The sequence below is a fragment of the Cucumis melo genome, chromosome 7, assembly GCF_025177605.1.
Source record: "Cucumis melo cultivar AY chromosome 7, USDA_Cmelo_AY_1.0, whole genome shotgun sequence".
Classification (NCBI taxonomy): Eukaryota; Viridiplantae; Streptophyta; class Magnoliopsida; order Cucurbitales; family Cucurbitaceae; genus Cucumis; species Cucumis melo.
In genome coordinates, this window is record NC_066863.1 from 24,784,368 (window position 1) to 24,799,200 (window position 14,833).

The 14,833-nt window shown below is 35.1% G+C and overlaps 2 protein-coding genes across 4 annotated transcripts in view; one reads left to right on the forward strand and one right to left on the reverse strand.

Moving 5' to 3' along the window:
- Positions 1-664: 664 nt before the first annotated feature.
- LOC103493128 (disease resistance response protein 206-like) lies at positions 665-1,510 on the forward strand. The gene has a single exon (XM_008453763.3). It carries the CDS (start codon positions 730-732, stop codon positions 1,306-1,308), a length of 579 nt encoding a protein of 192 aa, XP_008451985.2. The 5' UTR covers positions 665-729; the 3' UTR covers positions 1,309-1,510.
- Positions 1,511-2,093: 583 nt separating this feature from the next.
- Positions 2,094-14,833, reverse strand: part of LOC103493129 (protein translocase subunit SECA2, chloroplastic) — a 44,684-nt gene continuing 31,944 nt past the window's right edge. For all 3 annotated transcript variants that reach the window (XM_051087137.1, XM_008453764.3, XM_008453767.3), the window contains 22 exons: positions 14,031-14,096; positions 13,756-13,871; positions 13,416-13,506; positions 11,714-11,797; positions 11,535-11,627; positions 11,354-11,449; positions 11,179-11,264; positions 8,855-8,933; positions 8,649-8,762; positions 8,299-8,394; positions 8,161-8,224; positions 7,756-8,045; positions 6,331-6,386; positions 5,768-5,885; positions 5,594-5,674; positions 5,179-5,258; positions 4,414-4,468; positions 4,261-4,330; positions 3,991-4,180; positions 3,759-3,882; positions 2,991-3,065; positions 2,094-2,912 (listed from right to left, as the gene is read on the reverse strand). In XM_051087137.1, coding sequence (XP_050943094.1) covers positions 2,751-2,912; positions 2,991-3,065; positions 3,759-3,882; positions 3,991-4,180; positions 4,261-4,330; positions 4,414-4,468; positions 5,179-5,258; positions 5,594-5,674; positions 5,768-5,885; positions 6,331-6,386; positions 7,756-8,045; positions 8,161-8,224; positions 8,299-8,394; positions 8,649-8,762; positions 8,855-8,933; positions 11,179-11,264; positions 11,354-11,449; positions 11,535-11,627; positions 11,714-11,797; positions 13,416-13,506; positions 13,756-13,871; positions 14,031-14,096 — 2,286 coding nt within the window. In that variant the 3' untranslated portion in view covers positions 2,094-2,750. The remainder of the gene's footprint in view (positions 2,913-2,990; positions 3,066-3,758; positions 3,883-3,990; positions 4,181-4,260; positions 4,331-4,413; positions 4,469-5,178; positions 5,259-5,593; positions 5,675-5,767; positions 5,886-6,330; positions 6,387-7,755; positions 8,046-8,160; positions 8,225-8,298; positions 8,395-8,648; positions 8,763-8,854; positions 8,934-11,178; positions 11,265-11,353; positions 11,450-11,534; positions 11,628-11,713; positions 11,798-13,415; positions 13,507-13,755; positions 13,872-14,030; positions 14,097-14,833) is intronic.

Below are 14,833 nucleotides of genomic sequence, written 5' to 3' on the forward strand. Positions count from 1 at the left end.
GATGTTGAGTTGCTCACCAATGCATGCAAATAGGTCCCATAACATTCCTCCAATATTTTAGTCAAATAAATAAACAAATAATTGCATATAGGTCCCTTAATTAATATTCCTCAACTTTAGTCAAAAGAGCATAATTTAATTTCCTACCTCAAATTAATAGCCTAAGAATAGTGGTAATTACTTGATGGGATATATTTAGTTTCGTCCTTTATGCAACAAAAAAAGAAAGAAAGAAAGAAAGAAAGAAAGAGAAAATCGATTTAAACTACGTACGATGCCTTCTTGTTTTCTACTACCAAAATCAAAAGTATGTCTTAGTGCGATTGTTTTATCAATCCAGAGATGTTTCAGTTTATACATTTGTACTAAAGTAAATTTTTTTTACTGGATGAATTCTTTTTAATTAACCCACTTATTGAAACATTATTTACAATGTCAACACAATTATATAAAGTAATGATTTAAAAGTGTAACTCTATTTACAATAATATTAACCAAACAATACATTGAATCATCTCCTCCTCCACTAATTAAGAAGTCAATCGCTTACTTGAGCTGTTGATGAACTTTTGACAAATTGTAAATTTAAAATAACAATAGTACTTAATTAATTAAAGCAAATTCATTTTTTTGATGCTTTATATGAAGCCATATTGGGATGAACCAAAACCTACTTTCCATACACTTCACTTAGTGAAACCAAAATTTGAATTTTAAACAAAATCTTCAATGGCTTTCTCAACAAAGAATTGCATTATTATTATTGTTTTAGCTTTGTTCTTATTATTCTCTTCTTCTTCCTCATCAGCCTTCCCTATGGGGAAAAAACAAAAACATAAGCCTTGCAAACAGCTAGTTCTCTACTTTCATGACATTATTTACAACGGAAAGAATGCTGCGAATGCGACTTCCGCCATCGTTGCAGCCCCGGAAGGTGCAAACTTAACCATTTTAGCACCACAATTTCACTTCGGAAACATAGCTGTTTTCGACGATCCCATTACCTTGGACAACAATCTTCACTCGAAACCGGTAGGCCGTGCTCAAGGGATGTACATTTACGACACGAAAAACACTTTCACCTCGTGGCTTGCGTTCTCGTTTTCTCTAAACTACACGGCATACGAAGGTACCATCAACTTCATCGGAGCTGACCCGATCATGGTAAAAACTAGAGATATCTCTGTCGTTGGCGGCACCGGGGACTTTTTCATGCACCGTGGTGTTGCTACCATAATGACTGATGCTTTTGAAGGAGAAGTCTATTTCAGGCTACGAGTTGACATAAAATTCTATGAGTGTTGGTAATTTTTATCAACACACATTTTATCAAACAAGTTTCATTTTGTTCTTTCTATCATATATATCCTCTCGTATTTGATTGTGTGATGTAATGTTCTTAAAAAATCCTTTGTTTTTGTTGTCTCTGTTGGGCATTGATGAAGTTCAGATCATTTGCCAAATTATTGATTTCAATAAAGGTTATGATAGAAAGATTTCTTAAAGTTAATACTCAGATGGCATCATCTTTATCCGTTCTATCATTCTCATAAAAGAAAAAAACAGACTTTTCTCTAAAATAAAGTTTGCTGTTCGACAACTTTTGAAATGCTTTAGATTTAGCATTTAGATATGAACTACAAAAAAAATATATGTCTATAATTTATTATATTTGTAAATATTCTAAAAAAAATTATTTAAAATAAAATTTCTAAATTTTAACTCAAACAACTTTTATCTTCTCACGATACATTTTAAATTTTTACCTTTTAGAAAAATATTATGTCCAATTTATTCAAAATCAGTGATTGTTAAAAATAAAGCTCTTAAAAAGGTTTATAAATTTAAATAAATAAATAAAAGATAAAATTTCAGAGAACTAATTTCTCAATTTAACACTCAACGAACTAATAAACATTTAGAGGAGAAAAAAAATCATCAAAGAGAAATAGAACTTTAAATTGCTACTAAATTATTCTACATTTTGAAGAATTACTAACGTAAAAATTCACCTTGAGATCAAACATTTGCTTTCAGAAGAACTAATTCTAGAAATTTAACTAATGACGAGAAGCGAAGAAATAAAATGAAACTTGAAGAATATAGTAAGTTATTTCATCATAAATAAACTCATCTTGAATGGATCGGTACAAATTTCAATGACAACTAACGACATAACGAAATGCATTTTCTTAATAATATTACATTGCCGTTGGAAAATATGACAAGTTGATACATAGCTAAAGGAAAACCTCTACTCCCCTTTATTCTTCATTTCAACTAAATAAATGATTAGACTGGTGGAATGTACTCATACATTACATGATTAAGAAGAAAAGTTCCTTCAATTTGACTGAGAGAAACTCTTCTTCGGGATCGTTATGAAGCTGCACGCTACTCCAAAGCATCCATCCAGGTTCAATATAAATAACTTCACAAGTATACAACATATTGGTCAATAATGGTAACAAAACGTGTATGGAGAATGGCTTCGGTTGCGCGAATGCTTTGCTAACCCATCAGTTAAAACATCTTCGAATCACCAAGATGCAGCTGCTATTTAAATATGATGCAAGAGTGAGAAGGCTCATAAGAGGACAAGGAAGGACAATTATCTTTCAACCTGCATCAACTCAAGCACCCCTTGGCTTTGATTAGGGAGGTGGAAGAGCGTATGGCTTCAAAGCATATGGTGGGCTGATAGTAATCAGGAGGTAATAGCTGCATAGCATAAAAATTTTACTGACTGATCAAAAAATTAATTCTTGAGTGTCCATTGGGGATGACCAATAACGCAAGAGTGATTCCACAGTGAGCCTTCGTGTTGCACTCAGCACTGAGATGAAAAATCGACAACCATCAATCTTGTATTCCTCTAAAGGATTCCTGTGCCCAAAGCTTCTCACATTTACCTGTCATGTTCCATGTAAGACTACGCACAACTAAAGCGTTGTAGGAAGAAATGAAAGAGTAAAAAGGTACTTATATACCGCAGAACTGAGTCGGTTCATGTTTATGAGATGATCCCTCCAGAAACAATCTAAAGTCTTCACAAGAACAGCTCTCTGCGTTCAAACAAAAGTACAGACATAAGAAAAGGGAGAGAGAATTTCATAAAAAAATCCAGTAGCATTTAATAAGATAACATGATTTAAAGAGACTTTTTCAGTTGTTAATGTTAAGTCCATTATCCACTGCCATTGAAATGTTTTTGTCCTAAATGAATAAAAGTTTTTTGTTGTTAGGTACTTAAAGTACCTTGGATAACTACACTTCAACGGACAACTATTGGAGTGGGAGAGCCAAGCTACTTAAGTACCTCGTTGGTCATCCCATTCTAACCAACGTAGGACAAAGGCATCCTATAACTACCTTGGAGTAATGCAAGCACACTGCAAATCTCTCACCCAAACCTAGTGAATATAAAAGAAAATATTGAGGCCAAATTTATTACCTCGTTAACAAGGTTAGAAAGACGGTTGGTTTTGGGTAGATAGTTCGCGGGAAATTGTGTGAGACGTGGTGTATTTTAGTGTTCTCCTCTGGGCTCTTTTTTTTTTTTTTTTTTTATTTTAAATCATCACTTGTTATTCCCAAAACAAAAGCCTTTGTAGTACCCCTTTGGCTTGGCCCATTTATTGGAGGGCCTCCTATGTAGTTCCATTTCCTATATCGAAGCTTCTTTTTTAATTGATAAGATACGATAAAATATATATACACACACATCAGAAAGTGAACTTGAAGGACCAGGACCCTACCTCAATTTCCTTCACATATAAATCATCATAACCAGATTCTTGAATGACATTTAAATATGAAGCAATCAGAAAATCCCCAAGGTATTTGCGAAGTAGGTTAGCAATCATCCTGTACTTGCCATTTCTGCATTTGAAGTCAAATATAAATGCAATTATGAAGTACGATTGATGGAGAAATAAAATTTGGAGAGAAAAAATAAGCTATTCATAGAATTCAATGTCGCATACTCACGGTGTCAAATCATCAGAGCAGATTGAAAGCCAGCGTTCCAGTGAAGAATTTTTCATGCGAATCCCTCTGAAGGCATTAGGAGGCTTTGGCATTTCAGGAAGGTTCAAGTTGCAAACATCCGTAGAGATCGTTTGATGTAATTTCATAATGGCTTTTAATAATCCTTCCTCAGTGATTTCTGCGCCCAAGTCTGCAGAAAAACATCTCCGGTTGAACTCAATAGCAATGAGAAAATCAAGAATCAGAGAATGTTTACAAGATAGAACTTACCCTCCAATATTTTCCCACCGATTGTTTTAAACTCTTGCACAAGTTTACCCAATCTCCAGCTTCTGGGATGCTGCCATACGAAGAAGTTTATTTAAAAGATGAAACTGTTATGCGGCCAAGAATAAATCTTCAATGAAAAGATGAATACACTACCTTCTTAGGATCGACATGATTAAAGACAATCTCATCAACCACAGCTTGCATATACCTATAAACAAGTACAATTTAGCACAAGCATTGACAAAAACTGAGAAGAAGCCTAATGGAAACTAATGCTGTTTTCCCTTTCTTCGCTGGTTATTAATAGTCGATGCAGTGAAGATCAAACCATTTAACTTTCACACTTGGGCTGTTAAATTTATTTTGATGAGTGGTTTTTCTACAACTAGTAGTAGACCCATCCAGCAAAAAACTTGAGTTGCGAATGGGGAAAATTGATCGTCTTTCCAATCCAACCGGCTACTATTAATAAATTACTCAAAAACAAACAATAGGTAGTTTGAGGTTAGCTCCCAGGTATAAAGTGTCTAGTATCTAACGAACCAAGTGTTTTGTCCTGTTACTGTCAGACGTGAATTCCTTTAGCAGACAAATTTACTTTGAGAACGTACAAACTACTTACATGAACTCAGATTTTAACAATTGAAGAACAGCAAATTCACAAATCAAGACGCCAAATTCTTCTTGTTTGCCATCCCGCTCTCACATAATCCAAGCTATAAGACTTAATATTCAACAATAGTGTATGCCTAAGTTCCAACTCTATACACAGGACAAAAAATAACTCTATACACAGGATAAAAAATATGGATAGCTGCTGACAACTTTTGAAATAATCAACAAGCTAGAAAATGCATTCAAATATTGAGTTATTTTCTGAGTTAGCTGGTTAGACAAATTGCTTAGAAGTATACTCACTGAAATATGTGTTGAGTACAACTTTCATTATTGCCAGTCAAAATCGACTGTCGAAGGTTATAGACATGCTTGCGCTGCACCTGGTGAAAACAAAACATTCCATCAGTCACCAATAGATTGTCGAATAATTTATCAAGCCAATGCTATTTCAACTCAATATATTTCTACAAGTATTATAGTGAAAATCAACAACAATATTTGGTTAATTGATGACGATGACCGGATGGTATTACTAAATATAGTCTCTTTGAAGCCAACATTGCATATCCTATCCTCCAAGAAGTAAATGGGATAATCAGTTGTGTTTTTTTTAACAAGAAACAGCTATTGATAGAAAGAAAGGGAAATTGATTACATGGGCTAATCAGTTGATACAAAAGTTCCAACAAACACTTAGCCTCCATTCAGAACTGACCTCTAACACTTCATCAAATTCGACTAGGCTCTTCCGTATACCAAAGAAGTATTTCTCTGCATTAATTTGTAGGGCCAAGAGCTAAAACAATACAGATACAGAGTATTAATAACAGAATCCATTATTTTCATGAAAAGGATGATTTAAAAAATTAAAGATTGTAGAAACTGTTACCTGTTTCACAATTGCATCGCCTTCAATTGGAATATCTTCATCATTAGTTATTCGAGAAATGAGTCTCACAGCCCATTCTGTATCAAAATTGAACTTTTGAAACATCTCATCTTGCAAGCTGCCAAAATTTACAGTACATGAATTAGCTACAGCAAGCTCAGTTCAAGACAAATGTGCACCTATTTAGTAGCTTATAAAGCACGCTCTTTAAAGTTAGGGTTAATGTGTTCTATGAATCAATCAATACTCTCAGATTAGCACTGTCATATTGGGAAAATAAATAACAAAATTCGTATATTATCACAGAACAACAAAAATGGATAAAACTTTCTCTTTTAGTACATCTATAGGATTGAACCTTCAACATTGAGGGAAGGTCATATCAATCACTACTGAGCTAAGCTCACTCTGGGATGCAAAATTTGATTCAAACCAAGAATCTTGGCTTCAGTCTATCATCCCATTAGAATCCATCTACGCATATAAAAATTTCAAATGAGGTGCACATTTATAGGCAGATGGTATGATCACATGCTCTTTTATATCATGGGATAGTATGCTACCTGACCATAAACCGGGTCGATCCAGGGTCTCCTTGTCTTCCTGCTCTCCCACGAAGCTATAAGATATCATGACCATTTAGATCAAGATCCAAGTGCAAAAATGAAATCTCTCTTCCCATAGGAAAATAATTAAAAAGAAGGAACTACAAATTTCAAGATCAAGACAATGAAATAGTTACCAACAAAATGCTGGGTTTTTTTTACTTGAAAAAGAGCAGTCTTTTAATTAATGAATGAAATTACAAATCAAATAAGAAAACATCCAGCCACCCTATGCGGTTTCAAAAGAATTTCCAATTTGAGACCAGAGTAGCAAGAGAGTAACCACAAACTGCGAAGTGTGATGACTGTTTACACCAAAAAAAAAACTATAAAGGGAATACTATGAAAAATCCAATGAAATGGAGATTCCATTTGATGAAAACCCAAGAATTCCATTCACCAAAAACTCCAAAGAAAGGCCCTGGTGATGGCGCACCAGATCAGCTTCTTAACCCGTTTTTTCTTTTTAATGAAAACAATTTCCATTGAGAAGAAAATGAAAGAATGCATGGATATACAAAAAATCAAGCCCTCAGAAAAGGAGAGTTCCCTCTACCAAAAGGGGCTCCAGCCATGCAACAAAACGCCTATAGGATAATTACAGAAATCCTTCGAAATCAAAACCAAAGAGAAACATGAAAACAAAGAGGGGCAAAACATCAAAGGATCCCTACCCACACCCCTAAACACTTTCCTATTTCATTCATCCCACAAGCCCCATAAGATAGCGCCCACCCCTGCTATCAGCTTCTTGTCCCCTTTGAAAGGTGTGTTCCAGAGGGATTGAGATAAGAAAGTCATGAATAATTGGGTGACCAGGAACCAAACAAAGACTTCCAGAATCATATTTCAGCAGTTTTAAGCCGCACAGTCAAAAAGAGGTATGACTCTGAGTTAGTTTTACACAGTTACATATACTAATACCTGTGTTTATGCAGCACAACATTTTTTAACTGTATAGAAACTTGAGCTCTCGTCCAGAAAAATGAAATAGAATACAAGGGCTTACAAATACAGCCAACAAAGAGAGTTCAACTAACTATGGAGAAGGACTCCAATCTAAAAGAATAAGAAAAAGATTTGGCTTATAATTATGAAAAAAGAGCTTAATAAAAGAAGCCCACAACGAGGTATTTAGTCTAATGACATTCCAAAACTCCTCCATGGATCCATTGCCCCCTCTCTAAAACTTTTGTTATTTCCCTGAAGCAAAATACCCAACAAAGCTCCAAGAAATAACATAAAGAACCTCCAATAGACAGTGTGCAAAATTAGTCATAATCATAATCACATGGACCAAATCATATGTTGGGTATAAAATCTCTTAGTTTTGCACCAAAATCATTGTGATAAGACAAATGAAATTTCAGAGGGAAGGCCAACCTGATTATCAATTCTCCGGGACTCATGTAAAGATGTTCCTATAACGTGAAGACCTCCAAGCCTTTTTACTTCAGCCCCTTCTTTGAAACAGTGCACTTCACAATCCTCTAAAACTGACAAATAGGCAAGTGCTACAGTGGGGCCAAGAGGGTATTTCTCAATCTGTTCATCAGCCAGCCTCTCTAACTCTTTGAAACTCATAGACTGGCTCATTTCCACCGATTCTAAGATTATGGATTTTGCCTCTTTATATGTCCAGTTTCTACCTTCATTTTTGCATACATATTTAGCTGGAAAATTCGTAAGACAAAGCTGAGTTCAGTATCCTTGCATCACTTGTAATAAACGTACAATCATATCATTTAAAATGATTCCTGAGACCAAGTATTTTGAGAGATGACAAACCCATTAAAGCTGTCTTGGCTAGCAAAGCTAACGACGAAGATCCAACATTTACCTTGGACAAGACCTATAAAACAAGGTAAATTAGATATGTAATTCGTGCATTAGCTTCACAAAAGTAAAATAACCATCGTAAATTACCTTCCTTGAAAGTTCTTCACCATCAATTTCATAATCAGGAGATTCTTTTGTCAGAAATGAAAGCAGGCTGTCTTCTATAATTTCTTTTGCAAGCATCTTCAAGTATTAGACGAGTTTTTAAAAAAATAATTAATTAAAATAGATTAAAAGATGAAGCAACTTGTCGTCGTAGAAAGAGAGATAGTTTCCTAAACCAAATTTATTATAAGAAAGAGAAGGTTGTATTTTTATAAGAAAGGAAACAAGACTTTTTCATTGAATTGATGAAAAGAAACAGAAGGTTGTATTTTTTTTCTTGTGAACAGTTTCCTTGAACTGACATAAAAAACCGGTTTCACTTGTACACCTACTTTTGGGTTTCCTCCTAGAATTATGTCAGTGCCTCTTCCAGCCATATTTGTTGAAATGGTGATGGCATGTTTCCTTCCAGCTTGTGCAACAGTTTCAGCTTCCCTGGCTGCATACTGGGTAAATGGAAGAAATAGGAAGGCAAAAAGGTTATAATAGAGGATTTAGAAAAGCTGATAAATAATGTTTTAGTTGGTAAGACATTAACCTTGGGTCGTGCATTCAAGACATTGTGGGGAATTTTTCGTTCCTTTAGCAAGTCAGATAAGTATTCAGAATTCTCAACGCTGCATCAAGAAATGAGAAAACATTAGGGTAGATATACTCATAAGTCATAATGCCTCCAAAAGTGAATTAGAAACCCTTCCCTATAAACAAGAGGACAGTATAACCTTCCAAATAGTTTTTAAAAAATAAAAAACTTGTTAAAAATACATTTCAATAAGAAACAAAACCTTCAATTAAAAATAAGTATAATAGTCCATAGATATTAATGAACAAAAAATATTGTATGTTGAAGGATACAAACTCTCTTTGAGCAAAAAGTATGAAATAAATCAGATACAGTCAAAAGTTTTTTTTTAATAAGAAACAGAGAATTATATTAATCAAAAGAGCTAAAGAAACAGCCAAAGGCAAGGGTAGAGGAAACTCCCTCCCACAGAACTAATAAAGAAGGGCCCTCCATTGTTAATAAACAGTAATATGTAAAATTTTCAATTTTTTTAACCTCTTCCTCTATCCTATCCCACAGGATGCATTATTTGTAAAACCATCGTTTTCCTTTCTAAAATCCAGGTTCATTATAGGGAGAGAACAATGTTCTTCAACAAGTCTTAAATCAAGTCCTCAAACCTGAATGAGGGAGACATAAGGATCCGGGGAAGGTGAAAAATCATGTTACAAGCATAATGGAGAAATGCTCACAATATTCCTTCCCTTCGTGGAACAAATGAACCCTACTACTTCAATCATTTGAAAGAACAAATTCACCAACAAGAGGAAACACAAATTGTTCTCTCGTGTTGGGCCTCGTAAAGGTCCCATTAGAAAGAGAATTATCCTTAGAGGGCCTTGAAAGGTTGGTCGAACCTTCTCATGCTTTTTGGTTACAGAATGACATGATATTTTCCCGCACCTATCAAATAAGCATTGAAGTCTTCACCAATGCACCAAACACTCAGAAATTATAAATTTCCCCCTGATGGTGTTTCTTCAACCATAGATTGTTCATGGTTGGATACCAGAGATCGGAGATCCAACAAACTGAATGGAGGACCAAGTCTAAAGTCAGTAAGATCATCCCACTGAAGAAATCGACAGATGGTTGGTTGAACTTTCACATGTTTTTAGATGCATGACGATATGAAGATTTTCTCGCATCCATCTAACATTGGATTCTCACCAACACCCCAAACACTCGGAAATCGTAGACTTCTATCCAAACGTGTTTTTTTAAAACGAAACAACAAAGTAAAAAGAGCCTAATATTCAAATTCCAAAGAAAGAATTGAAATAACAAGCACCAGAACTAAGGAACAGCAGGTGCACCCAGTTATCTCAACTAAGTTGAAACACCCATAGCACCCTCGTAACATCCCAACAAAATTTGACAATTACAATAAACAAATAAATTCGAACTACGAACAAAGAGAAGGCCTCATCACATATCAAAAGTGTTTACTTGATCATAGATACTAGAGATCCAACAAACTAAATTGTGCACCAAGTCAATCATCAACATCGATGGCCAAGGTGAACCTCCCGTTCCAGAAAGAAACAATTCACCTTGAAATACCAACAAAACGATTAGTAAGCCATCTGATGTTCCTATAACTCTTCCAATTCAACCAAACTCTTATTCACCGTTTAAAGCCCAGATTTTTGAAGGAAAACCATGCCAAGATCAATAACACTATAGAGTTTTTAATAATTCTTTTTTCTTCTTATCCCAAATCCCTTGACATTTCACTAAGCCCAGATACTTCTACTCTGAGCTTCCTGCAACAGTTTGAGTGTACAAAATTTCTCATAATTGATAGTGTAAACATGTGAAAAGTTGTCCCTTTTTTTTTTTGGGAGTATAAGGTCTTCCTTGCATTTTTCTAGAACTGGACCTGATGCACAAACAAAATTTCTAAACATGACCACGAAGGCCTTGCCATTTTTTATCATGAAAGTAAAGGGTCTAGGCACTTGGGTTCCCTCCCTATCTCCTTGAAATGCAACCTGGCCTCTTTGCGGCTTCAGTCAAGGTAGCTCTATAAACTAGCTTTACTGTTTTTTTCTTTTAATAAGAAACTCTATATAGTAGCTTTATTAGTGATTTCAAAACGCCAAAGATCATCAACAGATGGCATTAGTAGCTCTATATACTACCAGGAAGGACATCAAATCAGCCACGCTGTTAGTAAACGAAAATCCTAATGTAAAAATGAGGGGACTTTGTTTGAGAAACGTACATGTGTGATTCAATTAGGGTCAAAATTAACATGCCACAATGGCCAGAGTAAAAAGATGAGTAGAAAATACCTGGTGGTTCCAACTAAAACAGGACGACCTTGTCTGAACATGTATTCAACTTCTTGGCGAGCATATTTCCATTTTCCTCTGGCAGTCTAACATAAAGAGAGACCAGAGAAGGTCAACTTGAAAAATTGAACTATATGGGAAGGTTAAAGATTATTAAAAAGTATTAAAGTCTTACAGCAAAAGCTTGAATAGGTAAATCTTTACGTATGTTTGGCAAATTTGTGGGCACTTCAATTACAGGTGTCTGAAACATTTTCAAGAACTCCTTCTCCTGGAATAACAAATAATCTTTATCACCAAAATGACTAAACAAGAACATACAAGAGCAAATTCAGTTCATTTACATCAATGCGCACCTCAGTTTTTGCAGTTCCAGTCATCCCTGATAACTTTGGATAGAGCTTGAATAGCGACTGATACGTGATTTGTGCCACTATAACTGAATCAGCCTGAAAATAGTACACAAAATTAGACTAAACCAACAGTATATGTCTTCTTGTCTTTCTGAGAACTCTTATAGAAAATGATAAAATACCTGAATCTTCAGACCTTCTTTGGCCTCTACTGCCTGATGTATTCCCTCGGACCATCTTCTTTTTTCTTCCACCCTGCCAGTCAGCTGCAGAAATTTTACATGATGTTAGAGATGGTCATTCATATGTTCACCCTAGAAAGTTCCAAGAGAATGCAGCCAATATCATACAAGGGAGACGAGAAATACATGGCAACTTAGACATAAAAATATTTCTTTATGCATATATATAATAACAACCCCTTTTATTGAGAGAAAGGAGGAAAAAAAAGGAAGAAGAAGAAGGAAAACAAGGATAAACAAAAACCAAGCCCACAAAACAACTAAAGAAAGGGGCTCCATCTATAAAATACCTTAGGAATAGCTACAGAAGATCTTTGAAATTGAAGTCCAATGGGAAACTTCAAATCTAATAAGAGACCAAACATCAGTAGGAATCTCTCTCCAACTCTCTAAACACTTTTCTTCCAAAAGAACCTGCAGAATAGCACACACCCCACCAAGCCACAAAAAACAACCCTTCTCTGAAAAAGAGAGCATGGAGGACCTCCCTGATCCTATCACTAATGTCCCTACGTTAAGTTAGTAGAACACAAAAATCTATAAGAAGTAATTCCAAACAAATCTAGCAAACTCACATCTCCAAAGAATGTGACCCGAATTTTCTGACGTCTTCCACAGAGGATACAAGAAACAACCCGGGCATCCTCCTTAAAGTCAGTCCAATGTGTCAAATTTTCCATGTAAAACTCACAAAGTAAGAACTTCACTCTTCTTGGGATCTTAATCCTCTAAAGAGCAAAAACAAACAAACACCATTGTTCAGGCCCTTTGGATTTCAGTTCTAGCCACAAAGTGTAATATGTTGAAGCTTCAACTTCAGGCAGCTTTAAGTCCTAGCCCCCTTCCAAGGTTTATTATCTCGAGGTCTAGACAGCTAGCATACAAATATACTCTTCAAAAAGAACATTTTTATCTATTATGGAAAGGATCGTTTTTTTGGATAAGAAACATGTACATTCATAGAACAAAAGAGAACAACCTAAGGGAAAAGGACAAGAGGGCCCTCCCCAACAGAAACTAAAGAATAAGGGCCTTCCAATTGTTGAAAATCATAGAAAGGTTGTAATTACAAAAGTGTTTGGTGTAATTCGTACTCCACCAAGAAGTTGTGTGTTCAACACAGTCCAAAAAGAATCAAAAGAATTATAGTTGTCTTTGAAAATTCTACTATTCCTCTCTTTCCAAATGCATCACAAAAGGGACCGGTAGCACATCTCCACAAGATGTTTCCTTTTGGACTATAACCTTTGATGTTGAGTCCTTCCAAAATCAAACTATAAACCTTACTAAGAAAACAAAACTCCAAATCAAAAATTCTAAACAAAGTGTTCCAAGCTTTCCTAGTAAAGAGACAATGCAAAAATAAGTGGAAAGGATAGTGAGGCAATAAGGGAGAGGAGAGAGGGAGCATTTTTTCAGGTAATTAATTATGCTCTTCTCTTTGACTCTTCAGTAAGAGCATTTTTTTATTCATTATAAACATAAACATCTATCTATCTCAGCGCAAGCGACCACAATTTTTTAATGAACATAATATGTTTCATATTGACATAGAATAACTCAAGACCAACAAAAAGATAAACAATAACGATGCTGGTAGAATAGTAAGAAAGAAAACACTTGCAATAATATATAAGTTTACCTCATTTATTATCAGAGCTTTTCCATTTCTAACTATATACTGGACATCACGTCGATAAAATTCTTTAGCCTTAAGTGCATTCATCACAAATCTGTATATGCCAAAGTTAAAAGGCAGTCAGATTCAGCGTTCAATAAACATGGAAAAACCATCCTACCATGAAATGTTATTTACTACTCCAAAAAAAGAAGCAAAACAAAAATTAAAAGCATAAAAAACTTTTAAAAAATATTAAAAAAGAAGAACTAGTAATACAAAAGAGATGTTCTCAAGCTGAATTTCAAGACCAAAACTAAAAGATACTTACAAATAAAACCAAAACAAAAGATTGCACAATTACCTAGCCCATGGATCGTTTTCATCCCATAAATCATTGGTTTCAAGAGCAATCTCTGCCATCGCAATTCCTTCTTCGGTCAACTCCACCGAATTGTCTTTCAATTCCACATTATAGTGCTGATACCAAAGTATGCAATTCAGAGTAGAAAGAACACTTGAGAATGTGCATCTTTTGTTACTGACCGTTTAAAAAAACAAAGTATGCAATTCAGAGTAGAAAGAACACTTCAGATTCTCAGAGTGCAAAAGAAGAAACAAATTAAGTGATCAACTCACAACTCCCTTCACAAGCAGCTCTGCTACCTTTGCTGCAACTGGATATCGACCAGCATCTTTGCTAGCCTAAGAAAGAAAATAACAAAGGCAATATTACTTTTCATGGAAACCACTGCTTCCGATATAGTAGAGAAACCAAAAAAATGATATATTCAAATTTCATCCAAGCCAATGAGAGAGAGCAATAGAAAATCTTTCTCAGATGGTAGTAAAAAATACAGTTTAACCAAAGGCCAAGGAGAGTATTCCTTCTGTTTTGAATGTATGCAATTGCTCGATGAGATAAAGCAATTGAATTCCTTCTCAGACCAAAGCAAGTACCAATTAAAGATACAGAGGACTGCCTTTTCCTAAAATGAACTTAGTCATCAAAATAAATAGGAATCTCTGACCAGCATCATCACTATTGCAGACTTGAACCAAATATCCCAAGCTGTAGAAAAAACCAGTGGGTGTTTCTCTCATTCGGTCTATGTCTTTGGGGAGTATCAAATCCCAATTTAAAACCCAGACGAATTTTCCCATTACTTGTCCATTGGCTTTGTCCTCACTCTGAAAAGTAACTACAAGAGTTTTACGCACCTTTTACGATATAGTAACTTTTCTTATGAGTGATGGTGCTCTACTCCCAGTTCCTTGGAATCCAAGGTTGCTTTCCCCGTAAATGTGCTAGAGATAGTTGACAATCTCTATAATCGTCAACCATTGAGAAAGAAAGCTAGAACTGTAGTTGCAAGAGATGGTTGCCAGAATTTTGATTCGGGACATATGATCCACAAGGAGTTATCATGCTTTAGAGGAGG